This window comes from Mugil cephalus, chromosome 22 (assembly GCF_022458985.1).
Source record: "Mugil cephalus isolate CIBA_MC_2020 chromosome 22, CIBA_Mcephalus_1.1, whole genome shotgun sequence".
NCBI lineage: Eukaryota > Metazoa > Chordata > Actinopteri > Mugiliformes > Mugilidae > Mugil > Mugil cephalus.
In genome coordinates, this window is record NC_061791.1 from 96,821 (window position 1) to 124,755 (window position 27,935).

Sequence of the window (27,935 nt, forward strand, 5' to 3'; positions counted from 1 at the left end):
TGCTTTAATTTGTTAGAATTAAAAAGTCAGTCAGAGGATCAGGACGCTCGTTCAAAGAAACTAAACTCACACCTGGACCCTGAACACACCACTGAACCTGGGTCCCAGTGAAACTAAGGCTTCACCAATAACAGCTCCTGCTGCTCCTCCAGGAGGAGACAGAGACAGAGACAGAGACTCCTCCCGATCCACATGTGGGACGTCTCAGACCATCTACAACCAGAACCTGTCTCCACCCAGTGGTCATAATGTTGTGGCTGATGAGTCTTCCTCTGCGACAAAGAACGACTCAACACGTTTATTTACTTTTATTTTATTTATTATCGTACAAATGATTTGATGTCAGCTAGCATTACTGGAACAAGATGGCCGACAGGAAGAGGGCGGAGTCATGGAAATAAACAACAATGATGATCAGAGTGAATGAAACGTCCTGAAACGTCACCACACGCACAAATGACCCACACACATAATACACACAATCACGCATTAAACACACATTAAACACACAGACACACACACTACACTTATACACACACTAACTCTCTCTTTCCAGAAAGACGTCGGCTACTTTCAGGATTCATACAAACACAGAGAGGCTCCTCTGGGCGGCCATATTTGTAGTCCTATCACTGGTCTATAGTTTTAGCTGAACTCCTGGTTGGCCATATTTGTAGTCCTATGACTGGTCTGTAGTTTTAGCTGAGCTCCAGGCTGGCCCCGCCCTCTAGATGGAGGATGAGTGCCCCCTGGTGGTGGGGGTCAGATTACATTTAGTGTTTCCATCTGTGACCTCTGACCCCACCCACAGTTTATTTGTGGCGGCTTCCTCTCCTCTTCATGGCGGCTGTGCACTGAGGACAGAACCACTTCCCTTTGGGGGCCTCGGTCAGACCCACGCAGCCATAGTGGAACCACTCGATGGGACACTGGACAAAGACATTCAGAAACATTCAGAAATATTCAGAAACATTCAGAGACATTCAGAAATATTCAGAAACATTCAGAGACATTCAGAAATGTTCAGAAACATTCAGAGACATTCAGAAATACGAGGGTTCAGGGAAAGTCCAGTAATAAACTAACACAAAGATGAAACTTACGTCTGTGTTGTCACATCCGACCATCTCCCCATAGGAAACCTGAAACAACACATCACATGATCAGGGCGGAGTCACAGGCCGGTAGTGACCAGTAGTGAACCAGTAGTGACCGGTAGTGAGTGGTAGTGACCAGTAGTGACCGGTAGTGACCGGTAGTGACCAGTAGTGAGCAGTAGTGAACGGTAGTGACCGGTAGTGACCAGTAGGGAGCAGTAGGGAGCAGTAGGGAGCAGTAGTGAACGGTAGTGACCAGTAGGGAGCAGTAGTGACCGGTAGTGACCAGTAGTGACCAGTAGTGACCGGTAGTGACCGGTGGTGACCAGTAGTGACCAGTAGTGACCGGTAGTGACCGGTAGGGAGCAGTAGTGAGCGGTAGTGACCAGTAGGGAGCAGTAGTGAGCGGTAGTGACCAGTAGTGACCGGTAGGGAGCAGTAGTGACCGGTAGTGACCGGTAGTGACCAGTAGCAGTAGTGACCGGTAGTGACCGGTAGGGACAGTAGTGACCGGTAGTGACCAGTAGTGACCAGTAGGGAGCGGTAGGGACAGTAGTGACCAGTAGGGAGCAGTAGTGAACGGTAGTGACCGGTGGTGACCAGTAGTGACCAGTAGTGACCGGTAGTGACCGGTAGGGAGCAGTAGTGAGCGGTAGTGACCAGTAGTGAGCGGTAGGGAGCAGTAGTGAACGGTAGTGACCGGTAGTGACCAGTAGTGACCAGTAGTGACCGGTAGGGAGCAGTAGTGAACGGCAGTGACCGGTAGTGACCAGTAGTGAGCGGTAGGGAGCAGCCCGTCCTCGTACCTGGTTGCAGATGCAGTAGCGGGGCTCGTTGGGGTCGTAGGTCCAGTCCACCTGGCTGCTGGCCTCAGCCTCCGGCAGCGCTGACGCCTGCTGAGACAGTTCCTGAGCCAGAGCTGAGGACGAGGAGCAGGAGGACAGAGACGAAGAGGACGAGGACGAAGACGACTGGTGGTTGGAAGACTTGATGCTGCTCCTGGAACAGAGGACGAGGACAAGGTGACCACCAGTCCCTGTACAGGTGAGCTAAAGGTGGGGGCGGGGTCTTACTTGGACTTGCGTCCCCGGGAGTCGGAGGCGGTGTTGGGGGTGAGGGTCTGGGTGAGGGTGGAGGCCAGGGCCGAGGACGGGTAGGCTGTGCTCTCCCTGGACAGAGAGAACTCTCTGCTCAGCTGGAAGTCGTTGTTCTTGATGGCCTCATAGCTGGCTTTGAGACTGGACGTCCTCCGTCCCTCCTTCATCTGGAGGACACATGGGACAGACAGAGATGTTCGTTTAATACCACAGGACACAGTGTCGTCCTATAATAACCCGTCCCCCGGGCCGTCCCCCTACCTGTGCGGTGGCCTGGACGGCCTGGGCTGCTGCCATGGTGATGGCGCCGGCTCCGGCTCCAGGTCCTGCAGGTAGAGAGCTCAGGTTGTAGGAGGCCAGAGGCTGAGAAGAGTTCACACTGTACACGTTGTTGGTGGACGAGGACGTGCTGTTGCTACGGCAACCTGCAGGGGACACAAAGGGTTAAGACCTGACAGACAGTACAGGTGAGGGGTCACCTGTACAGGTGAGTGGGTACCTGGCGTATTCTCCTTGGAGGCGTCTGATGTGAGGGTGGAGAGCAGAGCTTCGGACTTGAACTTCTTCTCTGGGACGTGTTCTGTGGTGTGGTGAGTGGGGGCGCTGTACTTCCTCTCTGTCACCATCAAACACAGGGAATCAGACACCGAACACCTTCCTCTGCAATAAATAATGACTGATTAAAGCCGCTATAGCCACACGTACTCTCCGCTGTGGCGTGTGAGTGGACGTGGTGGTTGTTGACCGGCTGAGACGGACTGTCCATCTCTAAGGACCCTGAGGACATGAGGACAGTAAAAGGAATGAGTCAGGAGTAAATAAAGACGTGAGACAGTGTGAAGCTGGACGCAGTGATTCTCACGTCTCTCCAGAATCTCTGTGATGCCGGCGTTGTCGGCCTCCAGCTCCATCTTGAACTTGGCCAGTTCCTGGTCCAGTTTACGGAGGTGACGGTCCACCTGAGGACAGAGGAACCACACCTCCATCAGACCAGGACCTGCTCCGAAAGGTTCTCAGAGCAAAGACTTGGTCCGAGTGGACAAATGCTTTAAGAGTTTCCCTCCAGCTTGTTCCTGGATGGAGGCAGAGATGAAAGGTTCCTAAAGAAGGTTCTGCAGTGAGATGTGCTGAGAGCAGGGAGGAGAACTTTAAGAGGCTTAGAGAGGAGAACATGGTGGAAAGAAGAGGAGGAGAGATATTCTCCTGGAGGGAGACGGGACCTGGTCCAGCTTTAACGTCTCCGTCTCCATCTAGTGGCGTCTGGACTGAACAGCACCTGGTGGTCGACAAACATCTGAACCACATTTAACCTGCGACCGTGAGAATTGTGCTGAGATCTTCATCCTCTGAGTGACTATGATCAATATTAACGGTTTACATAAACTCAGCGGCCACGTCATCAGGTTCACTACTGGAAACCTGGTCCTGGTTCAGCTTTAGTTTCTAATATCGACACAGATGTTCAATCAGCTGTGTTTTCATTGAACTATTGAACCCATCCAGTTAACAGAAGCACCAGCTCCATCCTTTCTTAGCGTTATTCACTCACCAGGTCGTAGATCTGATTGGCCAGCTGGACCTTCTCGTCTGCATCCTCCAGAGCTTTGTAATAATCCTGAAACACATCAGGTCACAGATTAGGTCCAGGCTCAAACATGTGTCCTCGTGGTTCTGTGGTTCCTCCGAGAGTCGGACCTTTTTAATGACCTCCATCTGCTCTTCTCTCCACTCGGGTTTGTTCTTCTTGGCGTTGACGAAGAACTCGATCACCTTCTGCTCCAGCTGATCTGTGGCGTCTGACGGGAAACAAACAGGAAAAGAAAGCTTCCTGAAACGGTTCCTGCAGAACATCTGATGAGTCGAGTCTGGTCTGAGAACACGGTTATTAAAAGCTAAGACACAGATTTACTTTAAAGTTGGGATAATTAATCAGCCACTCTAACAACAACAATAATAACAGGTGGAATAGACAGTTTCAGCAGTGGTTGTTTTCTCTGTAATAGTTTTATCTTTTTTTATCCTTAAATGTTAAATCCTAAAGGTTTCTCATTAGTTTCTCTAAGATATGTTTCATAATAAATAAATATATATAAATATATACATTAAAACTTAAAGTGTCATAAAACAGACTTTAAGTTCTCATTAAGGCTGATATTATTATTTATAGATGAATAACTGTAATAATTAGAATATGTCACAGACTGGACTCGATAGTTTCAGCTCTGAAATAAGTTATATGTTTTTATTATCCCTTTAGTTGAATACGCTCTTGTGTTATTTAACTAGTTTCAATCAGGATAAACCTTGTAGCCTCAATTTTCTACCTTTATATATTTTGGAACCAGCACTACCCTGATTCCTCTTATTGCACATTCACATTCATATATTTTCACTGCTCCCACTGCTGCTATGACTTATGTTGATGTATCTATCTTTATTTACAGTAATCTGCATTTATTTATGAGCCCACCCAGTCTCAGTGGTAAGACTGGTTCATTTTATTTAATAAATAAAATCACCAGTTTAATAATTCTGTTTAATGTGTTTGCTTTTTCTTTTTATAGTTTCAAAATGCTTTCAGACATTTTTATGACGAAATGTAGAAAATAAGCAAAGAATTACTGTGAACTGTCATTCATGTCCACAAACTTTTGGACATATTTTCTCTGTTCAGTAGTGTTTCAGCAAAACTATGTGGACACTTAAGTTACTTCTGGTTATACAGACTCCATCCATCCATCTAACTGAATATCAATATCAATAATGTGCGTCCATGACAGAAACACGGCTTCTTTCCCCAGTGTCTGCTCGTTAAACCGGTGCCGGTGCCGGTGTGAGGCGCCGTTAACCGGCGGGACTGTACGTACTCTGAACCTGCAGGTCCATCTCCCTCATTTCCGTGAACCTGTCGCGGAGATCCATGGGAAGCTGCTCGATCACTGCCACGACAAGAGAGCACGGTCAGGATGCTAACATGCTAGGCTAGCGGCCACAGACACACGGGCCGACGAATAACACACATTTAAAGCTCCCAGCAAACCCAAAGCGCCAACGCCGCTCGGATAAAGTCTCATACTCACTCTCGAGGTAATCCTCCAGATACAGCATCGTGCTCAATTTCACGTTTTTCGCGTTTTGTCGAAAAAATTTCTTCCTCCAATATGGCGCCGCCAGCCGCTGTGTCTCTGAGAAAAAAAGGGGACGTCAGAGAACCTGACGTAGACGACTGCGCGCCCTCTGGTTGGTTGAAATGTAGGCGCGCCCTGATTTGTGTTCTTAAAGGTGGTGCATCATGGGAGTTGTCGTTGAATAGATAGATAGATAGATAGATTTATTTTACCTAGATTTTATTTTATTAGGTATTACTTATGTTTTAGTTTTTTTTCTTTCTCTACTCTCAGGATGTTTGGAGTCATTTTTATGCAGAAATATAGAAAATTATGAAAAATCTTTTAAGAATCACTGTAGACTATTATTCATGTCCACAAACTTTTGGACATGTTTTCTCTCTTCGGTTGTGTTTCTGCTATATTGCCATAACTATGTGGACACTTACATCTGGTTATACGTAAGTCATTTTTTTTTTCCGTTTCCATATTCATGTTATTTTGATCTGTGTGTGTGTGTGTGTGTGTGTGTGTGTGTTAATGTGTTAAAGGAAATTGTTTTGTTGCTGTTTAAAAATAAATAAATAAATAAATATAAAGACAATATAAAATATAACAACAAAGATTGCTCAAGAGATCACAGTAAAACAGATATAAAAGGAGAACAATAAATAAACAGGCTCTAGTGTGTGTGTGTGTGTGTGTGTTGGTCTCTGTGCGTGTGTGTGTGTTTTAGTCTGTGTGTGTGTGTGTGTGTGTTGGTCTCTGTGCGTGTGTGTGTGTTTTAGTCTGTGTGTGTGTGTGTGTGTGTGTGTGTGTGTGTGTGTGTGTGTGTGTGTTAGTCTGTCTGTGTGTGTGTGTGTGTGTGTGTGTTAGTCTGTGTGTGTGTGTGTGTTGGTCTCTGTGCGTGTGTGTGTGTGTGTGTGTGTGTTAGTCTGTCTGTGTGTGTGTGTGTGTGTGTGTGTCTGTGTGTGTGTGTGTGTGTGTGTGTGTGTTAGTCTGTGTGTGTGTGTGTGTGTTAGTCTGTGTGTGTGTGTGTTTTAGTCTGTGTGTGTGTGTGTGTGTGTGTGTGTGTGTGTGTGTGTGTGTGTGTGTGTGTGTGTGTGTTGGTGTGTGTGTGTGTGTGTGTGTATGTGTATTAATATGTGTCGTGTCCTCGTGCTTCCTCCGGTTCTGACCTCCGTGGCTGGAGGCGGGGACACATTCCTCTGTCCTCCCCCAGGACCGGGGGGGCAGGGGGGGGGGGGGGGGGGGCTTCTGTCCGCATTTAATTACTGGAAAAAGAAGAAGCAGCAGCGGGTCGGGACAGCACCGCCCCTACACCTCCACCCTCCACCCTCCACTCCGTCCCGGCTCCTCGACCTCTCCGGTTCGGAGCTTTTACGCAGCGGAGCAGGAAACGTTGACGCGTTTCCAGCGGAGCTCAGGGTTGAGGGTTAGATTCCCACCGGACTAGAGGACTAGAGGACTAGAGGACTAGAGGAGTGTCCTGTCCCCTCGGAGGAGCTTGGTGCTGTTGGGTCCGGGGTTCTGGAGCTTCGGTCCGGGACCTGGTCTCCGGTCACTCCGCAGCTCCGAGGAAGGAAAGCGAGAAACCACCTGTTGTGGAAGTTTCCTGGAGCTTTTCCCGGATTAACCCGGACCGAGCCGAGCCGAGCCGAGCCGTGTTGCCATGGTGACCGGGAGGAATGAGGGATGGCTCGGGAGGACGCGCTGAGGTGTTTGAGGTGTTTGTTATACGCGCTGAACCTGTTACTCTGGGTGAGAGGCCGCTTTATTAATTAATGAGTCATTATTATTCATAATTAATTGATTATTAACGACTGGTTATTAATTATCACTGATTATTATTGACTAATGAACTTGTTATCTGGATGAGAGGCTACTTTAGTTTTTAGATCTAAACTTTTTAATTCTTTTAAGTCACGTACTAGTGTGAATGTTTAGTGGTTCGGTGGTGCTGGTCCTTCGGTTCTGGTTCTGGTTCTGGTTCTGATGGCGTCGTATTTCTGTGCAGCTGATGTCAGCGTTGATCCTGGGGGGGGCAGCATGGATCAGAGACACTCTGAACACCGTCCTCACCCTGACAGCTCACACCAGGTCAAAGAATGGATGAATGGATGAATGAGTGAATGGATGAATGAGTGAATGAGTGAATGAATGAATGGATGAATGAATGAATGGATGAATGAGTGAATGAGTGAATGAGTGAATGAATAAATGAATGAATGAAGGGGTGAATAACTGTGTGTGTTGGTGTCTCCAGGCTGGAGGAGGCCGCCGTCCTCTCCTACTCTTCAGCCGTTCATCCCGTCCTCATCACCGTCTGCTGCTTCCTCATCATCGTGGCCACGGTCGGATTCTGTGGAACGTTGAGACGTGACCTGCTGCTGCTCTCCTGGGTACGGACAGGAAGTAGACCAGGAAGACTGGAAGTAGACCAGGAAGTAGACCAGGAAGTAGACCAGGAAGACTGGAAGTAGACCAGGAAGTAGACCAGGAAGACTGGAAGTAGACCAGGAAGTAGACCAGGAAGACAGGAAGTAGACCAGGAAGACAGGAGGTAGACCAGGAAGTAGACCAGGAAGACTGGAAGTAGACCAGGAAGTAGACCAGGAAGACTGGAAGTAGACCAGGAAGACAGGAAGTAGACCAGGATGTAGTCCAGAAAATAGACCGGGAAGTAGAACATTCAGAAAGTAGAAGTGGTGCAGACGCAGCGTCTCTAAGTCCGTCCTCTGTGTCTCTCAGTACTTCTGCAGTCTGCTGGTGATCTTCTGTGTGGAGTTGGCCAGCGCCGTGTGGACGTACGATGAGGTGAGGACACGTGTCTCCTATGTCTCTACCGGCTGATGTCCACAGATGTCTCTGCATCTAAAGTCAACTCAGACACGTCCAACGTCTTCTAGGACGTCTTCACATGTCTTTGATTCTTTAGAGATTCTCAACACTTCGTCCATCGTCTGCTCTGCTTTTGTTGTTGTTGTTGTTGTTGTTGTTGTAGTTCAGTCTCTGATACTAAGGATCAAATGTGTGAGACTGAATCAGAATGAAAGTAACTGAGTTCTCTAATATTTATTATTATTATTATTATTATTATTATTATTATCTGCTCCTTTCAACAGCTCTCTATGTTCTTCTATGTGTGTGTGTGTTATAGTGTGTATGTGTGTGTGTGTCCTTCCTTTATCTCTGCAGCTGTGTGTGTTCAGTCTCACCTGACTGCAGGGGCTTCTGGGTAATCAGAGACCTGACACCTGTAATCACACAAACACCGAGCTAACGTTAATTTAACCTGCAGTTAAATATTAGTTAAATGTTTATCTTTAGTGTGAGGTGGATGCTGCAGTAAATAACTGTGTGTGTGTGTGTGTGTGTGTGTGTGTGTGTGTGTGTCCAGTCGTCCCTGCAGCGCTCTGATATGATCAGCCTGAAGACTCGCATGCCCAACTATGGCCTGCAGCGCTACCAGTGGCTAACACACACCTGGAACAGCTTCCAGACCCAGGTAACACACACACACACACACACTAACACTCTAACACACACATACACACAGGTGAGATCATGTGCCCGTGTGTGTCACTGTGTGTGTAGTTTAAATGCTGTGGGGTGATCTACTTCACTGATTGGCTGGAGATGACGGAGCTCGAGTGGCCACCTGACTCCTGCTGCTCCAATCAGTATCCAGGCTGCGCTCGCCACGCCCACCTCCACGACCTCAGCGAGCTCCACCAACAGGTGAGACGCTCTCATTGGCCAAAAGCCACCAGCACCTTTACCTCTATAGGGTCCAGGAACCGTATGAGGGTCTAATGTGGTCTACAAGGTCCCCCCTCTGAACTGGTTTATCAGGAACCATTTAGAAGAACAAGTGTCCTAATGTTTCTAATGTGATGATGTTGATGATGTTCTAATGTGACAAATACATGTTTACATTAGTTTAAGGACCAGGAACCAGATATGAGACCAGAACCAGATATGAGACCAGAACCAGATATGAGGGATTCATTCATCTAGATTTAACTCTTGAACATTAACATGTTTCACCAAAGTAAAAAAGTGTTACGATAATACTGTAAAGAGGGTTTAACCCTAACTCCTCCTCAGAAATGTAACCAGAGCTGTGATTGGTCCTTGTTAGTGTTTAAATGTAACCAGAGCTGTGATTGGTCCTCGTTAGTGTTTAAATGTAACCAGAGCTGTGATTGGTCCTCGTTAGTGTTTAATGGAACCAGAGCTGTGATTGGTCCTCGTTAGTGTTTAAATGTAACCAGAGCTGTGATTGGTCCTCGTTAGTGTTTATGAACATGTAATCCAGTAGAAGCTGTGATTGGTCCTCGTTAGTGTTTAAATGTAACCAGAGCTGTGATTGGTCCTCGTTAGTGTTTAATGGAACCAGAGCTGTGATTGATCCTCTTTGTAGCAGTGTGTTTCCTCCATGTTCTAACTGAAAGTTCTGGATCAATAAAGAAAAGTGAAGCAGGAAGTAGAACCTAAAATGAACCCGACTGGTAAAAAGACACAGCGCCGCCTAGTGTTTGGGTGGAGTTGTTCCAGAGTGAACCAGACTGACCAGGTCCCAGTAGAAATGACTCGGTTACAGCAGGACTATAAATTTGCCTTCATCCAATCACAGGAGGTTTTCCTCTCCATGTTTTAGGGCTGTGGTCCAAAGATCTACAGCTTCATCCGGGGGACGAAGCAGCTGCAGGCGTTGCGTTTCCTGGGCGTGTCCATCGGCGTGGCCCAGATCCTCGCCATGGCGCTCACCCTCATGCTGCTCTGGGTGCTTCACTATGGACGCAAGTCTCCAGAGATGGACTCAGCGTCTCCGGCCGAGTCCGCGCCAGCCAACGAGTAAAGACTGAAGGATTCGTTACTGGTTCAACCTTCACCAGGATCTAAAACCTTCATGACGGAGAAGCAGAGAGTCAGGGAGGACCGAGGACGGAGCCCTGAGGAACTCCTCAGATTCCTGTTTCCTCCGTATTTAAACCAGTCAGTGTTTCAGACTCTGGTTTGTTTGAGGCAGTTTTGTAGGAAACGGTACGAAGAGAAGCAGAATCATAAGACTGAACTGAACCACGTTCTCCTCCAATGAATCAGACTCACTCGCTCTGAGTTTCGGAGGCGAATCAGGAGGAAGTTATTTATGAAGCTCAACAAATGACCAAAGTTCTTCACAGAGAGATTCACTGAGCGACGATTAGAATAAAACCACAGGAAGTGTTGAAGCTTCATGTTGTATATGAGGAGCTGCATGGGGTTGAGTATTTAATATTTGTCTTAGCAAAGCGTTTGATTCATTTGTCACTGGAATAAAAACTACACTGAGTTAGACTCGACCGACTCCTCTTCTTCTACACAATGACTCACCAGAACCTCCAGTGGTTTCTGTCAATGGTTCTGGAGGTAGAACTGGTCCTGGTTCCTAAAAACCATTTACAGTTTCAGTCCTGAGGCTTTTAGACACGGGATAATGTGATCGGAACAGAAAAGAGTTTGACCCCACGTTGGACTATTAACGAACATGATGAACGTGGAGGTGAACACGGTGGTGGAGGTGAACACGGAGGAGGTGGAGGCGGAGGTGGTGGAGATGGAGGAGGTGGAGGTGGACACAGTGGTGGAGGTAGTGGTGGAGGTGGTGGAAGCGGTGGTGGAGATGGAGGAGGTGGAGGTGGACACAGTGGAGGTGGAGGTGGAGGAGGTGGAGGTGGAGGTAGAGGTGGTGGAGATGGAGGAGGTGGAGGTGGAGGTGGACACAGTGGTGGAGGTGGTGGAAGCGGTGGTGGAGGAGGTGGAGATGGAGGAGGTGGAGGTTGGTGGAGGAGGTGGAGGTGGACACAGTGGTGGAGGTGGAGGTGGTGGAAGCAGTGGTGGAGGAGGTGGAGGTGGAGGAGGTGGAGGTGGAGGTAGAGGTGGTGGAGATGGAGGAGTGGGAGGTGGAGGTGGACACAGTGGTGGAGGTGGTGGAAGCGGTGGTGGAGGAGGTGGAGATGGAGGAGGTGGAGGTTGGTGGAGGAGGTGGAGGTGGACACAGTGGTGGAGGTGGACACAGTGGTGGAGGTGGAGGTGGTGGAAGCAGTGGTGGAGGAGGTGGAGGTGGAGGAGGTGGAGGTGGACACAGTAAACAGGTCCTTCCTTTCTGCAGAGACGCTGTGAAGTTCTGGACTCGTTCTTGCAGCTGCTGCAGAAACCGGAGCTGGGAACACGTCTTGAGGCGTCAGCTGTTCACCACTGTATTAATAGTTAGTTTAGTTCCCGTCCGCCAACCACACGAATCTGTTTTTATCTGAAAGGGTCCGATTACACCCCTCACATCTTACCCACACCATCAGCCATAACATTACGACCACCCGACCAAGTCAGCCTCCACATGGAACATATTCGTTCTGTAGCGGAGCTGATCTGTCATGATCCTTTCATGTGGTAGAACCATCCAGGTCCAGTCTGGAGAACGACACGGGTCCAGAGCCAGACCTGAAACTGGTTTACTGGGAACACAGCAGAGAATGAGGAGAGTCCAGACTGTCTGAGTTTTAATAGGACAAAGTTTTTATTCTAGTGACTCAGACACTGCACCAGACTAAAACCATGAGCTCCTCTTTTTAACATCTCATGAGTTCATAGATTTATATTTTATAACACAAGCAGTAAGAAAGTAATAATCGTCTGTTCCTGTCTGCATGCTGTCACTTTAGAAAAATATCATGTGGAATGTAAACAGAACATACAACACTACAAACCCTCAAATCATAGAAAATACTAGAAACCATTTACCACAACTAAGCACAACTACAGCACAATAATAAGAATAATCCTCATGTCTTTCTTTTCCAAGCACAAATCAACAATAAGTCCTCAAAAATATTAAATCTGGACCCGTCCTCCTACAAAAACACAAACAGGGAAATGAAATAGAACAAGGTGAGTTGCATATGTCACGTACAGTCAAGCAGTGACGGAGGATGGAGTTAATCCAGACACATCTAGACCTCAGGAAACTTTCATTCTCCTCAGAACAGACAGAAACTCCAGGTTTATCTGCTCACACCAACGTTAGACGCCTCATCTGGTGTCTTGTGCCCATCTTTTTTTTTATATATTTAAATTGTGCTGTCAGATAAAAACAAAGTTAGAAACTAACCTTAAACACAGATTCAGAACCAGAACCTGAACCTGAACCTGAATCGAGCCAACTTCAACCAGATGTGCATGCACAGGAGTTCCAGGTTCTTGGGATCCATGCAAACACAGCTACTGAGCATGCTCAATGTCCTCCTCCCCTTCTTCTTCTACGAGTTAAATCAAAGACTCCTCGGTCAGGTTCAGGGCTGCAGCCGACACACGGACCACGGGGGCGTTTAAAGAAATAAGTAAATCATACAAACAAGAAATAAAAAAAGAGTTAATTTAGGAGCTAAATGACCTCAGTGTCTTCAGCTGCAGCCGTTAACGAGTCCATGAACAAATGAACCTCACGTCATGTTGAAGGAGCTCAGAGGAACATCTGGAACATGTGGAGGGTCACAGATGTTCTCATTAGAACAGGTTTAATCCTTCATAGACTTGGTTAGCTTTAGCCTAGCTTAGCACAGCGACTACAGCTACATCTCCCATGCTACCTTCTCTTCCAACTGCTCGATAGAAATATAGAAAATGAGACGCTGTTCTTGAAACAGGTGGTGATTTGTCTCTGAGAGGAAGTTTAGCTTAATGCTAATGCTAGCAGTTTGTAAAGGTTAAGATAAAGCTCTGTTAGCTCATAGTTAGCTCCTCTGGTTTGAAACAGTGGTGACTGGGGCTGATTCAGTATGAGCTAAGCTAACAGTTGTGCTTCCAGTGTTTATTCCAAATATATCTTTGTCTATTTTCTCCCTTCAGATCCTAAAATATCATGTTTCCTTCAGACTCCAGAACAACTCCTGCTCTGCTAGCGACACATGGGACTGGATCCAACGTTTTGACTCCTCCTGACTGACAGGGTAAAAATTATTTAAATCCTTTCAAACAGAAAATGAAGAACAGGTTTATATCTGCCCCCAAACCCTCCCCCCCCCAGTCAGCTGGGGTCTAGAGGGAGGACACTCGGACGATGGTGGCCTGGGAGGAGTCGCTGGCCGGGTTGTCGTCTCCAGGTGTGGTGATGTGGGGCTGGCTGCAGTTCAGAGGAACCGTCTCCTCAAACTTAGCGTTGAGACTGGATCGACTGGAACGACAGACGAGACATTTAAGAGATTTAAGACAAACTAACTTGTGGACATTGTCCAACCAGAGGAGAGCTGACGCTTCTTATTGAGAACAGTCTCTCCCAGTGAACAGTGGCTGCAGGAGTGGACACATATTAGCAGCAGCATTGGCGGCTTGTCTTTGTCTTGGTTTGTCTCCAGCTGTTAGCCGCGTTAGCCCAAGTGCTAGCAGAATCCCCGGCTAACGTATGCTTGGCTTGGTTCATGTGCTGTTTGAAGCTGGACGTGCTTCTGGGCTCCTTCAGAGTCTGTCCTCATGATTCTACATCAGCTATGTACCACATGGAGACTGGACTGATAGAATCTGAACCTTTACCTCCATCTAGTGGTCTAATGGTGCTACTACAGATAATAAACAATGCAGCCACCTAGTAGTGAAAATCCTGCCTGCACTATTATTTATTTAATTTCTTAGCATTAATTCTACTAAACCTCCTCTAGAGTTTCTGTTGTGGTGTGGTATCTGCCTGGTATCAGCCTGGTATCTGTCTGATATCTGTCTAGTATCTGCCTAGTATCAGCCTGGTATCTGCCTGGTATCAGTCTGGTATCTGTCTGGTATCAGCCTGGTATCTGTCTGATATCTGCCTGGAATCTGTCTAGTATCTGCCTGGTATCAGCCTAATATCAGCCTGGTGTCTGTCTGGTATCAGTCTGTTATCTGCCTGGAATCAGCCTGGTATCTGTCTGGTATCAGCCTGGTATCAGCCTGGTATCTGTCTAATATTTGCCTGGTATCTGCCTGGTATCTCCCTGGTATCTATCTAGTATCAGCCTGGCATCTGTCTGGTATCAGCCTGGTATCTGTCTGATATTTGCCTGGTATCTGCCTGGTATCTGTCTGATATCTGCCTGGTATCTGCCTGATATCTGCCTGGGATCTGTCTAGTATTAGCCTGGTATCTGCCTGGTATCTGCAGGGATCTGTCTAGTATTAGTCTGGTATCTGCCTGGTATCAGCCTGGTATCTGTCTGATATCTGCCTGGTATCTGCCTGGTATCTGCCTGGTATCTTTCCCTGAGAGTCAACTCTGTTCCAGTCATATTTTTATTTTGTAGAATCAGAAGCTTCAGATCAGAATGTGTCTTTGGTTCCAGATATCAGATTTTACTGGTCCCTCTGTCAGCTGTTCGTGTTTAGGAGACAGTTCCCAGACCAGACCTCCCCCCTTCCTCCCCCTTCCTCCCCCTTCCTCCCCCAGCTGGACATATTCTGGATTCCTGCTGTCTGACTCTCCATGGGAATGTACTGTCACATGATCCCTGCTGCCATGTGTCTGTATACAGTCACTGTGTCTCACACTCTTCACTTCATCTTCTAGTAAATCAACTGTCCTCCTAGAGGACGACTAAGACCTAGAGGACAACTAAGACCTCCTAGAGGACGACTAAGACCTCCTAGAGGACGACTAAGACCTCCTAGAGAACAACTGAGACTGAGAGGACGACTAAGACCTAGAGGACAACTAAGGCCTCATAGAGGACAACTAAGACCTAGAGGACGACTAAGACCTCCTAGAGGACAACTAAGACCGAGAGGACGACTAAGACCTCCTAGAAGATGACTAAGACCTCCTAGAGGACAACTAAGACCTCCTAGAGGACGACTAAGACCTAGAGGACAACTAAGACCTCCTAGAGGACAACTAAGACCTAGAGGATGACTAAGACCTAGAGGACGACTAAAACCTCCTATAGGACAACTAAGACCTAGAGGATGACTAAGACCTAGAGGACGACTAAGACCTCCTAGAGGACAACTAAGACCTAGAGGACGACTAAGACCTCCTATAGGACAACTAAGACCTAGAGGACGACTAAGACCTCCTAGAGGACAACTAAGACCTAAAGGATGACTAAGACCTCCTATAGGACAACTAAGACCTCCTATAGGACAACTAAGACCTAGAAGACGACTAAGACCTCCTAGAGGACAACTAAGACCTAGAGGACGACTAAGACCTCCTAGAGGACAACTAAGACCTAGAGGACGACTAAGACCTCCTAGAGGACGAATATGTCCTCCAAGAGGACCTCCCCAACAAGCTCTGGTGCTGCCTCATCAAGGACGATTAAACCTCTTCAACAAAATCTGCAGAGTTAATGTCGTGTCTCATAAGGACCTGATGAGGATGAAAATGAAGATGAAGATGAGGATGAGGATGAGGATGAGGATGAGGATGAAGATGAAGATGAAGATGAAGATGAAGATGAGGATGAGGATGAGGATGAAGATGAGGATGAAGATGAAGTTGAAGATGAAGATGAAGATGAAGATGAAGATAAAGATGGGGAAGAAGATGAAGATGAAGATGAAGATGAAGTTGAAGATGAAGTTGAAGATGAAGATGAAGATGAAGATGAAGATGAGAATGAAGATGAAGTTGAGGATGAAGATGAAGATGAAGATGAGGCTGAGGATGAGGATGAGGATGAAGATGAAGATGAAGATGAGGCTGAGGATGAGGATGAAGATGAAGGTGGGGATGTGGATGAGGATGAGGATGAGGATGAGGATGAAGATGAAGGTGGGGATGTGGATGAGGATGAGGATGAGGATGAGGATGAGGATGAAGATGAGGATGAGGATGAGGATGAGGATGAAGATGAGGATGAAGATGAGGATGAGGATGAGGATGAGGATGAGGATGGGGATGAGGATGAAGATGAGGATGAAATGAGGATGAGGATGCGGATGAAGATGAGGATGAGGATGAGGATGAAAATGAGGATGAGGATGCGGATGAAGATGAGGATGAGGATGAGGATGAAAATGAGGATGAGGATGAGGATGAAGGGCGTGCAGCCTACCTGTTGGTGAGCAGTCGCTCTCTGACCTGGATGGTGCTCAGCTCCTGGACGCTGCCCTGAAGACCCACGGACACGTTGGAGTTGGGGACGTTGAAGGTCCTCCTCTTCCGTCGGCTGCAGCAGGAGGTGAGGCCACGGGTCGAGGAGGAGGAGCAGGAGGAGGAGCAGGAGGAGGAGGAGGAGGAGGAGGAGACCTGCTTTACCAGAGTCACCTCCCTGCAGCTCGACTCAAACGTCTTCTCGTCCACAAACTCGTGGTTCTGAGGAGCAAGACAGTATCAGGGGTGAGATGGGGGAGGGGAGGAGGAGTGAGGGAGGTGGGGGGGCGTCCTCACCGTGGTGGTCTCCAGACAGTGCAGGAGGTGGTGATGCTGGACGTCAAAGCTGGGGTTGTTGTGACAGACCAGGACCTGACCTGCCTCCTTAGACGCCTTCAGGACACAAGACACAGACAGGAAGTTAGACTGTAGACCAGGGTCCACATGGATCTTGTAGACCAGATATAGACTGATTCTGGTGGAGACCAGGGTCCACGCGGATCCTGTAGACGCGATCCAGACTGATCCTGATGGAGACCAGGGTCCATGCAGATCCTGTAGACCAGGGTCCACATGGATCCTGTAGACCAGATCTAGACTGATTCTGATGGAGACCAGGGTCCACACGGATCCTGCAGACCAGGGTACACATGGATCCTATAAACCAGATCCAAACTGATCCTGATGGAGACCAGGGTCCACGCAGATCCTGTAAACTAGATCGAGACTGATCCTGTAGACCAGGGTCCAGACTGATCCTGATGGAGACCAGGGTCCACACGGATATTGTAGACCAGATCCAGAGTGATCCTGACCCGTGTGGATGGAGCAACTGGTCTTTGGTCTGAAGAGGTCTGGAGAGGACCACCCTGACACTAGAGGACTAGAGATCCTCCTGGAGGCAGCATGGTCTCATGATCAGAAGGTTAGCCTAGCTTAGCATTTAGCTTAGCATAAATATGTCCCTCTGTGTGCAGTATTGGCTTCAGTCTGTTCTCTCCATGTTGTGTTCGGTCTTCATGTCAGCCCCCCCCCCCAACACCGCCACACCACCACCACCCCCACCAAAACCACTACCAGCACCAAAACCACTACCAGCACCAAAACCACCTCACAGCACCACCACACCTGAGACCAGGACTGAGAGAAGAGTCGTGAAAGATCCACATGCAGCAGAAAGGAGGAACTCCAACATAAAACCACCATGGGTCCAGGTCTGAGACCTGACCCCCATGGTTCCAGGTTTACCTCCTCAGTAGTGCCACCCGGCATCCGGCTCTGTTTGAACTGTATATAAGCGCTAGCTCCTCCACTCTTCACCGCCACCACCCTAGCAAGTCTGGTCTTCTGTTAACACACACAGGCAAACATCAGGTCTAGTCCCAGACCCAGGCCCATGTATCAGGTCTAGACCCAGGTCCCGAGTATCAAGTCTAGTCCCAGACCCAGGCCCCGAGTATCAGGTATAGTCCTTAGATTCAAATATGAGATTAATGAGATCAGTTAATCATGTTAATTGTGTTATTTTAATCAATTGTGTTAATTTGATTAATTAGATTATGTTATTATGTTAATTAGATAAACGAGGTTCTGTTGACTTCTCATTGACCATGTCTCAGTTTTTCTCCTGGGGAGACAAATAAAGATCTGTCCTCTCTCTGCGTCTTCCTCCGTCTCTGTCGGCACTAACTGATGCTAGCACATGCTAGCACATGCTAACTGACTCTACAGTCTATGGACGCACAGGGGGACAGGGACAGGAAGACAGGATGATAGGAGGACGGGTGGGGGGGCTGGAGGACAGGGGGTGGTTGACTGGAGGACAGGAACACAGTTGATGGGGGACAGGAGGACAGGGGGACTGGAGGACAGAGGGACAAGGGGACAGGAGGACTGGAGGGCAGGAACACAGTTGATGGGGGACAGGAGGACGGGGGACTGGAGGATAGAGGGACAAGGGGACAGGAGGACTGGAGGACAGGAGGACAGGGGGGCTGGAGGACAGAGGGACAAGGGGACAGAAGGACAGGGGGATAGGAGGACAGGGGGACAGGAGGACAGGAGGACAGGGGGGCTGGAGGACAGGGGATGGACCTTCTGAGCTCGTCTCTTCTCAGCTCTCTGGCTCTGGTGGTAGATCCGGCTGAAGTTGGACACGATGACGGGGACAGGGAGAGCGATGACGAGGACACCACTCAGAGAACAGATGGAGCCAAAGATCTTCCCCATGATGGTCTTTGGAACCATGTCCCCGTACCTGGGACAGAGGACAGAGACAGAATCAATATCATGTACATATTTTATTTCTCAAGGACCTCCAGTGAGCTAGCTTCACCACTTCAGTTCATTAGAGGAGGCTAGTGGAGGCTAGTGGAGGCTAGTGGAGGCTAGAGGAGGCTAGTGGAGGCTAATGGAAGCTAGTGGAGGCTAGTGGAGGCTAGTGGAGGCTAGTGGAGGCTAATGGAAGCTAGTGGAGGCTAGTGGAGGCTAGTGGAGGCTAGTGGAGGCTAATGGAAGCTAGTGGAGGCTAGTGGAGGCTAGTGGAGGCTAGCGGAGACAAACAAGGACCCGAGAACCTCATCTACCCTGCCTCCCCTGCAGAGACGTATTATGGGTGGATGTGCAGCTCCTCTGTGAGTTCTATTGTTCTTTTGTCCACCCACCACTTCCTGTTGTGGTTCCCTGTCAGCGCCCTGATCCAGACCAGGATCCTGTTTACTCCTCATCTCTCTGCAGGTCCTCATTAACCAGAACAGCTTCAGGTTTACAGCTGCTCACAGTTCCCTCAGGTCATCAGCTCTACAGCTCTGTGCTCTGCTACCAGAACCAGAGCCAGAACCACACCAGGGGTCTGCTACCAGACCCAGAACCACAGGGGGGTCTGCTACCAGACCCAGAACCACACCAGGGGTCTGCTACCAGAACCAGAGCCAGAACCACACCAGGGGTCTGCTACCAGACCCAGAACCACAGGGGGGTCTGCTACCAGACCCAGAGCCAGAACCACACCAGGGGTCTGCTACCAGAACCAGACCCAGAACCACACCAGGGGTCTGCTACCAGAACCAGACCAAGAACCACAGGGGGGTCTGTTACCAGACCCAGAACCACACCAGGGGTCTGCTACCAGACCCAGACCCAGACCCAGACCCAGACCCAGAACCAGATAGACCAGGACCGATTGGGAACTCGTTCATCACGGTGACAGGCAGCGGAGGAACCGACCAATCACAGCGCAGCTCTGGATTCATTCATCATGTCCTCAGGCCTCAGGAGACACGAGAGGGACTGGAGGGACCAGAACTGGCCTAAACCAGACTAAACCCAGACCAAGACCAGTTTACTGGACTGCGGTTCTGTTTATATCTAAATTCTGAACCTTCACTCACTTGACTGCTTTAAAGATTTGATTCTATTTCTGTTTTACATCGATACCTTAATAAATATGATGATTATGTCATATTATATTATGTTATAGACGGATGGATATGTAGATAGATAGATAGATAGATAGATAGATAGATAGATAGATAGATAGATAGATAGATAGATAGATAGATAGATAGATAGATAGATAGATAGATAGATAGATAGATAGATAGATAGATAGATAGATAGATAGATAGATAGACAGATAGATTGTGTTGTGTTGTGTTGTGTTGTAGCATAGAACCAGAACCAAACCTACTCCAGGAACCAGGTTTAAAACCACATCAGAAACCATTTAAGAACTGACCCAGAACTAAAGGTCTGGTTTTATTTCCTCAGACCAGCAGCAGCTGTGGAGGAGGAGGAGGAGGAGGAGGAGGAGGAGGAGGCAGATTCCTCCTCAGCTCTATGTCCTGAATTAATAAGGACTGAAAATAGACCCACACAGAGTCTGACATCCCAGAATCAAACAGAGTCACCTGGAGAACTCGTCCTCCGTCTGCTGACCTGCTTCCAGTGGGGGGGGGGGTTACCAGGCCAAGGAAAACTAGACTGATTGTAAATAGTTCAGGCGGTTACACGTTTTCCTCCTCCAGACCTCCAGACCTCCAGACCTCCAGACCCTCAGACCCTCAGACCCCCAGACCCTCAGACCCTCAGACCCCCAGACCTCCAGACCTCCAGACCTCCAGACCCTCAGACCCTCAGACCCTCAGACCTCCAGACCTCCAGACCTCCAGACCCTCAGACCCTCAGACCTCCAGACCCTCAGACCCTCAGACCTCCAGACCCCCAGATCCCCAGACCTCCAGACCCTGGTCCCTTTATTGGATCGATTTCATGTCATTGTTGTTTGTTAAATGTGGTGTTTAGCTTTTGAAATGTCCAGTTTAGATTTATGGTTAGAGTGTCCTGCCTATCTCCCTGGACGTTGTCTCCATGGACAGTGTCTCTGTGGACAGTATCTCTGTGGACAGTGTCTCTGTGGACGTTGTCTCTGTGGACAGTATCTCTGTGGACGGTGTCTCTGTGGACGGTGTATCCGTGGACAGTGTCTCTGTGGACAGTATCTCTGTGGACGGTGTCTCCGTGGACAGTGTCTTTGTGGACAGTGTCTCTGTGGACTGTGTCCTATGGACGGTGTCTCTGTGGACTGTGTATCCGTGGACGGTGTATCCGTGGACAGTGTCTCTGTGGACAGTGTCTCTGTGGACGGTGTCTCTGTGGACAGTGTCTTTGTGGACGGTGTCTCTGTGGACAGTGTCTCTGTGGACATCTGTGTCTATAATAAGCAGCTGGAAGTGAAGGAGGCCGATGGAGACAGAACATGAGCTCAGTGATGAATGAGGAGATAAAGAGGAATCCACCTCCTCCACCTCCTCCTCCTCCCTCCTCCTCCTCCTCCTCCTCCTCCCTCCTCCTCCCTCCAACGTTACCCACATTTGTCCTCATTGAAGTGTCCCTGTCCGTCCTCGTCCAGCTCTGAGGTGTGTGAGTGGAAGCTCCTCTGGGTCTGATGGTGAATAATTGAATCAACGCTGTAGATTTAAATAAGCAGACGACTGTGAATAAAGGATCAGCTGACGTTCTGGTTCTCTGTAATCAGAAAGGAGCTCGGCCTCCTGGGAGACGTAGTTTCTGAGACAGTCACACGCCCTCTAACGTGATCTAACGTGGTCTAACGTCTCTGACTGGATAATAAAGGAGGGTTAGTAATAACTGACGGTTTTATCTTCTAGTTTTTATCCTGGTTCGTGTCTCAGCTTCACATTTTAGTTCCTCGTTTCATGATGAGCAGGAACCTCATGTTGGCTGAGGAACAAAAGAAGAAGTGAACAAACGTTAAGACTTTTAGGTTTAAGATAATCTCCAGGTTATTAATATCTCTGCCTGAAGCTCCTTCACTTCCTCATTAGCTCATGAATCAGACACTTTGATCTCTGAGCCTCGTCGTCGTCTTCTCACCCTGGAGAGGAGGCGAGTCTTCAGGAAGAAGGAGTCAGATTATATTCATCATGGAGCCATTAGAGAGATTAGCTTCAGACACAGAGGCTCAGGATCAGGAAGTTTCATCTGTCTCAGCCAATCAGAGCCACCGACACCAGATATGGATATTAAACACATTCACCTCCACATCTGAAGACGACTAGATTCAGAGAGTCAGAGAGTCAGAGTTTCAAATAGTCAGAGAGTCAGAGAGTCAGAGAATCAGAGACAGAGTCAGAGTCTTGAGACCAGGGGGAACAGGAAGCAGAAAATAAAAGATGCTTCAGGTGAACATGGAGTTGAGGTTTAGCAGAGGATGTTCTCTCCGGCTCCTTCACACGAGACCAGTAAAAAGCAGATGATGAATTAGATGCTGCAGGAGGAGGACGGATGCATCCAGCAGATATTTCCCTCAGGAGGAGGAGACCAAACTCTGAGCTCATACTCACATGATTTATGGTTAAAGACGAAGAGAAGAAGCAATAAACAGAGAGTTTCATTAAAGCTGCTGCAGTAAAAACGACCTGAGGGGACTCATCAGTCTGAACCAATGAGAGACGTCCACTGATAATGAGGAGGAGGAGGAGGAAGAGGAGGAGTCGCCATGGAAACGAATCAGCTCCATGAGGATGCTTCAGTCCATCTGTGTTCACAGTTTGACTTTCACACTCTGACAACAACCGGCTGCTCCTCTCAGGAGTTCAGCCTCTCCTCAGATACAGCCTCTCATTTATCATCAACAATAAAAACAACACCAGGAACCAGGAACCAGAACCAGGAACCAGAGCCAGGAACCAGGAACCAAGAACCAGGAACCAGGAACCAGAACCAAGAACCAGGAACCAGAAACCAGGAACCAGAAACCAGGAACCAGAACCAGGAACCAGGAACCAGGAACCTGGAACCAGGGACCAGGAACCAGAACCAGAACCTGGAACCAGGAACCAGGGAGTTTTCCATGCGCAGGCTGGAGACCAGATGCTGGTTGTGTTTCATCTCTTCTGTCCTTGTTCTAATTTGTTTCAGGAAGAGGAGAAGGAGGAGGAAGGAACTTCCGTCTCACCATGTGTCATTATTGTGGAACTGTTCTGAGTTCCTCCACAGGAACATGGGATGAGAGAAGAAGATGTTTGATCTGATTTAATTAAAAACTCACAGATCAAAGGGTTCTTTCTTCAGCTGCGTCTGTTTGTGAGGAGACGTGTTAATGTGTTAACGCGATCATGTGATCATGTGATCATGCGTTAATGTTAATGTGACCATGTGTTAATGTGTCGGATGTGATCATGTGACCATGTGTTAATGTGTCGGATGTGATCATGTGACCATGTGTTAATGTGTTAATGTTAATGTGTGTCATGTGTTTGAGGCTCCAGAGAAAACAGGTCTGGACCCAAAAACAACTTCTGATCTGGATTCAAGCGGTTTCACATGTCTGCAGTCTGTCACCTCCTCCTGGACCAGGAACCTGGACCAGAACCAAGAACCTTCACCAAGAAGTAGAACCAAGAACCAGGAGCAGAACCAAGAACCTGTCCCGGAAGCAGATCTGCTCTGAGCTCCTCCTCCTGTATCTGTGTTGATTGCATTGATGGGTATCACCACGCCGACCCCGGGGGATGCTGCTGTCGCCGTGGAAACACCCCCCTCCCCCTCCCATCCTCGCTTTGACTCATTTAGCTCAGTGTGACTCCCTGCAGCCGGAGAACAATGAAAGCTGCTGCAGCACAAACACAACACTGACAGAACCAGAACCAGAACCAGAACCTCAGAGGCCTCATTAATATACAGATCAGCAAACTCATTTAAATATTAGTCAGAGTCTGTGATTCATTCATTCATATGAAGGTTTTTATTGTTGAGGAGGAGGAGAAACTAAATCCATGAAACAATGAATCAAAGATGAAATGAAACAGACGAAACGTTCGTACGACGTCTTAACAAACTGCTGCTGTTTCCTTTTCTGGTGTTTTCAAAATGTAAAACATGAAAAACAGGATTTTGTTAAAAATGTTGTTTTAACCAGAACTTTAACCAGACTGTTGCTGCTGTACCTCCTCCTCCTCCTCCTCCTCCTCCTCCTCTACCTCCTCCTCCTCCTCTTGCTCCTCCTCTTTCTCCTCCTCCTCCTCCTCCTCCTCATCCTCCTCCTCTACCTCCTCCTCCTCCTCCTCCTCCTCTTGCTCCTCCTCTTTCTCCTCCTCATCCTCCTCCTCCTCCTCCTCCTCCTCCTCCTCCTCCTCCTCCTCTACCTCCTCCTCCTCCTCTTGCTCCTTCTCTTTCTACTCCTCCTCCTCCTCATCCTCCTCCTCTACCTCCTCCTCCTCCTCCTCCTCTTGCTCCTCCTCTTTCTCCTCCTCATCCTCCTCCTCCTCCTCATCCTCCTCCTCCTCCTCCTACTCATCCTCCTCATCCTCCTCCTCTACCTCCTCCTCCTCCTCTTTCTGTCTCTTTCATCTCATCCTCTCCTCTCCTCCTCCTTACCTCCTTCCCTTCTCTACCTCCTCCTCCTCCTCCTCCTCCTCCTCCTCCTCCTCTACCTCCTCCTCCTCCTCTTCCTTCTCTTGCTCCTCCTCTACCTCCTCCTCCTCCTCCTCCTCTACCTCCTCCTCCTCCTCTTCCTTCTCCTCCTCCATGTCTCAGCTGATCAAACATTGATGAGCTGGAAGCAGCACACGTGTTCTTCACATGTCGTCCTGTGTTCAGGTGTGTTCAGGTGTGATAGAGGGCGGAGTCACAGGTCACATGTCCAGCAGGTGAAGACATGTGACTTGACCCAGAGATCACATCACACTGAAACCTGAGGAGTCGTGAAGACGTCGCCTGAAGCTGCTGGTCTGTGTTGATTCAGTTTTATTAGACGGTGGATGAATGTGATTAATGAAGCGTCTGCAGCAGAACGACTGTGAACGAAACCGTTTCCTCAGACTCGTTGAATCAGAGCTGGAGCTGGAACGTCAGGATTCAGGACACGTCTGTATCTTCTCTGGTTCTTCTGGTCTGGTTCCTCCATATGAGCCGGTCCTGGTCCTGGTCCTGGTCCTGGTTCTGGTCCTGGTCCTGGTTTCTTCCTGTTAAAGGGAGTTTTTCCCTCAGGCTGCTCTGGAGGTTTCAGGCTGGTTTTTGTGAAGCGTCTTAAGACGATTTGTGTTGTTGTTGGTTCTATATAAATAAAACTGGAATGATGGTGGATTTTATGCATTAGATAGAAAATAGATTTTAGTGAAGCTGCATCATAGAGAAACACTTGAGCAAAAGTTTGTGATCAAAGATGATTTCCTCCTCTTTTCTTCTTCTTCTGCTCTAATTGTCGTCCAGAGGAAACGGCGGCGCCTCGTTAACGTGATCATTTCCAGATTAACGTCGTTTTTTCTTCTGCTCGACTGCTTCTCCTCATCTCTTCATTACTGAGACCATTAGAAGTTATTAGAGGAACCACGAGCAGAGAACACTTTAATTTAATTAGCAGCACTAACGGCCTCCATCCGCGGGGGAGGGGGGGGGGGGGGGGGGGGGGGGGGGGGGGGGGGGGGGGGTTCTGCAGAATCAAGGGGTGTGGTTACTTTGATTGACAGGTGGCTAGCCGTCTTTAGCAGTGTTTAATTAGCTTTATTGTGTTAGTCAAATGATGCCTGGTTGTTAAAACTCTACTTAGCTAGCTAAGGCTTCCAAGCTAGGCTAAATGCTACTCTCTGTCACTAGCTGCTGGCTAACGCTAGTGACCCCGGCTCCATCCATCCAATAAAACAGAAGAAGAAAATGTTCAAACAAAGTAGAGTAACAGAGCGGCTCAAATACACCAGAACAATAACAATCAGTTTTAAATGGAGCAGACGGAACCAACCGGACCCAAGAACTCACTCAGTCCATCCAGTGAAGCTGGAGCTGGAACCATAGAACCAACGGACTAGGGTTAGGGGGGTTAGGGGGGTCAGGGGGTCAGTGTTAGGGGGTTAGGGGGGTTAGAGGGTTAGGGGGTCAGTGTTAGGGGTTAGGGGGTTAGGGGTTAGGGGGGTCAGTGTTAGGGGTTAGGGGTAAAGGGTTAGGGGTCAGGGGGTCAGTGTTAGGGGGTTAGGGGGGTTAGAGGGTTAGGGGGTCAGGGGGGTCAGTGTTAGGGGGTTAGGGGGGTTAGAGGGTTAGGGGGTCAGTGTTAGGGGGTTAGGGGGGTTAGAGGGTTAGGGGGTCAGGGGGTCCAGGTTAGGGGGGTTAGAGGGTTAGGGGGTCAGGGGGTCAGTGTTAGGGGGTTAGGGGGGTTAGAGGGTTAGGGGGTCAGGGGGTCAGTGTTAGGGGGTTTAGGGGTTTATGGGCGTTCGCTCTGGATACAGAATGTAGAGTCAGAAACATGGAGCAGTTTTTATCATGGGTTTTATCATTACATCGTCAGAATGGTGACATTTACGTTTTATCCCCAATATATAGATTGTAACTATATAATTGTATTAATATAAATTTTTGCTCCTACAATAACACAGAGTCTGTGGAGGGTTAACGAGGCCCTGGACTAATCAGAGAGCAGGACCTGGATGATGTAAGCAGCAGCTGCAGGTCATGTGACTAAATAATATATGTGTTGTGTTTGTGTTGATGTGTTGTCTGAAACCAGAGAAACAAGACACACGTTTGAACATGTGACCCCCCCCCCCCCCCCCCCGCAGGGTGAAGAGTGGGGAGTGGTTATTAGATTCATAGAACTATAGATAGACTCATTCATACACTACTTCCTGGACTAGAGGTCACCGCAGGAGATTCAACTTATTTTCTAAATGTTGGTGCGAAGTGAATGAATTCATGAGATTAACTTTTTTAACCTTTTTGACCTTAGACGTAAATAAACCAACTTTAAACTTTCAGCAGAAGAACAAAGAAAATGCCTCAAACCAAACCAATGAAACCAAACACTCTTGCTTCCGCTGCAGACCACGCCCATTTTTGGGGCTATGCCACGCCCCCTTTCTGCCTCTCCACACAGACAGAGCAGGCCTTACCCCAGCGTGGTCATGGTGACGATGGTGTACCAGAAGGCGGTGGGGATGGAGGTGAACTTGGTGGCGGAGGAACCCTTCTCGGCGTAGAACATGACGGTGGCGAAGATGATGATGGCCATGGTGAGGGAGAAGAGCAGGAAGCCCAGCTCCGAGGCGCAGCTCTTTAGCGTGTAGCCGAGGATACGAAGTCCCGCAGAGTGTCGCGAGAACTTGAAAATCCGGAAGACCCTGAAGACCCGCAGCGTGACGAAGGCTCCGCTCACGTCCTCGTTGTCCGTCATCACCAGGCCGATGTAGTAGGGCATGATGGCCACCACGTCGATCACCGACATCACGCTCTTCACGAACTTGTAGCGGCTCGGCGCGGCGAGCATGCGCAGTAGGTACTCCACCGTGAAGATCATGACGCATGCGGTGTCCAGGCAGAAGAAGGCCAGCGCGTACCGCTCCCCGCAGGACGTCACCTTGACGCGGTTGGACGCGGCACCGCACGGCACCGTCTCCGCCACGTTCGCCAGAACCGACACCGCAATGAAGAAGCCGGTGACGTAGTAGAAGACCAGCGCCATGGTGGAGGTGTGCGGGTTCTCGAAGGCCCGCCACATGCTCTCCCGGAGGCTCATGTCCGCAGGCACCGGCTCGTTGTTGGTGTCCATGTCCTCGTCGTCCTGGATGCGCTCCTGGTTCTCCCTCCGCCGGTCCTTGTAGTCCTCGTAGCAGCAGTCCCCGATGATCTCCGGGATGATGCCGAAGAACGACAGCTCCTCGTCATAAGCGGAGATGCACTCCTGCCGCGGGTAGTGCAGCTTCCCGGTGCGGTAGAAGTTGAGGATGTGGCGGAAGATGTCCGGGTCGCGGTCGAAGAAGAACTCGTTGCGGTCCTGGTGGAAGAAGAAGTCCCGCTCCGAGCTGCCCAGCAGGGTGTCCGGGTACCGCTCCAGCGTGGCCCGCCACGTCTGGAACTTTGTGCCGCTGACGTTCAGGACGATCAGCGCGTCCTGGCCGCGCCGCGTCTCCTCTGGCGGCACCGGCATCGGCGCCGCGGCCACCGGCATCCAACCGATGGCCGCGGCGCGGGCGAACGGGAGCCAGGCGGCGACTCCTGCGGCCATGCTGCTCCCGGAGGAGGA

The 27,935-nt window shown here is 49.0% G+C and overlaps 3 protein-coding genes across 5 annotated transcripts; 1 reads left to right on the forward strand and 2 right to left on the reverse strand.

Moving 5' to 3' along the window:
• Positions 1-297: 297 nt before the first annotated feature.
• Positions 298-5,426, reverse strand: ing3 (inhibitor of growth family, member 3). Its single transcript, XM_047575323.1, has 12 exons — positions 5,275-5,426; positions 5,062-5,133; positions 3,890-3,990; positions 3,744-3,809; positions 3,057-3,153; positions 2,900-2,971; positions 2,694-2,810; positions 2,456-2,619; positions 2,171-2,361; positions 1,904-2,096; positions 1,104-1,142; positions 298-929 (listed from the first exon to the last, which is right to left on the reverse strand). The coding sequence occupies exons 1-12, from the start codon at positions 5,300-5,302 to the stop codon at positions 813-815; spliced, it is 1,257 nt and encodes a 418-aa protein (XP_047431279.1). The 5' UTR covers positions 5,303-5,426; the 3' UTR covers positions 298-812.
• Positions 5,427-6,563: 1,137 nt separating this feature from the next.
• Positions 6,564-10,644, forward strand: tspan12 (tetraspanin 12). Of its 2 annotated transcripts, XM_047576003.1 has the most exons (8): positions 6,564-7,062; positions 7,319-7,401; positions 7,568-7,703; positions 8,053-8,118; positions 8,462-8,539; positions 8,702-8,809; positions 8,899-9,042; positions 9,965-10,644. In XM_047576003.1, the coding sequence occupies exons 1-8, from the start codon at positions 6,997-6,999 to the stop codon at positions 10,163-10,165; spliced, it is 882 nt and encodes a 293-aa protein (XP_047431959.1). In that variant the 5' UTR covers positions 6,564-6,996; the 3' UTR covers positions 10,166-10,644. The 2 variants fall into 2 exon arrangements, with proteins under 2 accessions (XP_047431959.1, XP_047431960.1); XM_047576004.1 differs by lacking the exon at positions 8,462-8,539.
• Positions 10,645-11,840: 1,196 nt separating this feature from the next.
• Positions 11,841-27,932, reverse strand: LOC125000298 (potassium voltage-gated channel subfamily D member 2-like). 2 transcript variants are annotated; one of them, XM_047575760.1, is made up of 6 exons: positions 26,806-27,932; positions 18,500-18,662; positions 17,654-17,752; positions 16,703-16,798; positions 16,368-16,627; positions 11,841-13,516 (listed from the first exon to the last, which is right to left on the reverse strand). In XM_047575760.1, exons 1-6 carry the CDS (start codon positions 27,915-27,917, stop codon positions 13,381-13,383), a joined length of 1,866 nt encoding a protein of 621 aa, XP_047431716.1. In that variant the 5' UTR covers positions 27,918-27,932; the 3' UTR covers positions 11,841-13,380. The 2 variants fall into 2 exon arrangements, with proteins under 2 accessions (XP_047431716.1, XP_047431718.1); XM_047575762.1 differs by lacking the exon at positions 17,654-17,752.
• Between the last annotated feature and the right edge of the window lie 3 nt (positions 27,933-27,935).

What these genes read in the sequence shown, in the direction of transcription:
- ing3 (XM_047575323.1), bottom strand. Translation starts at nt 5,302, where the DNA reads ATGCTGTATCTGGAGGATTACCTCGAGA. An exon ending in GATGGACCTGCAGGTTCAGA is followed by an intron (nt 3,991 to 5,061) that starts GTACGTACAGTC and finishes GTTTCCCGTCAG; the next exon opens with ACGCCACAGATCAGCTGGAG. An exon ending in CACAGAGATTCTGGAGAGAC is followed by an intron (nt 2,972 to 3,056) that starts GTGAGAATCACT and finishes TCATGTCCTCAG; the next exon opens with GGTCCTTAGAGATGGACAGT.
- tspan12 (XM_047576003.1), top strand. Translation starts at nt 6,997, where the DNA reads ATGGCTCGGGAGGACGCGCTGAGGTGTTTGAGGTGTTTGTTATACGCG. An exon ending in ACCTGCTGCTGCTCTCCTGG is followed by an intron (nt 7,704 to 8,052) that starts GTACGGACAGGA and finishes TGTGTCTCTCAG; the next exon opens with TACTTCTGCAGTCTGCTGGT. An exon ending in GGAACAGCTTCCAGACCCAG is followed by an intron (nt 8,810 to 8,898) that starts GTAACACACACA and finishes CTGTGTGTGTAG; the next exon opens with TTTAAATGCTGTGGGGTGAT.
- LOC125000298 (XM_047575760.1), bottom strand. Translation starts at nt 27,917, where the DNA reads ATGGCCGCAGGAGTCGCCGCCTGGCTCCCGTTCGCCCGCGCCGCGGCC. An exon ending in GTCACCATGACCACGCTGGG is followed by an intron (nt 18,663 to 26,805) that starts GTAAGGCCTGCT and finishes CCTCTGTCCCAG; the next exon opens with GTACGGGGACATGGTTCCAA. An exon ending in AGAAGAGACGAGCTCAGAAG is followed by an intron (nt 17,753 to 18,499) that starts GTCCATCCCCTG and finishes GTGTGTTAACAG; the next exon opens with AAGACCAGACTTGCTAGGGT.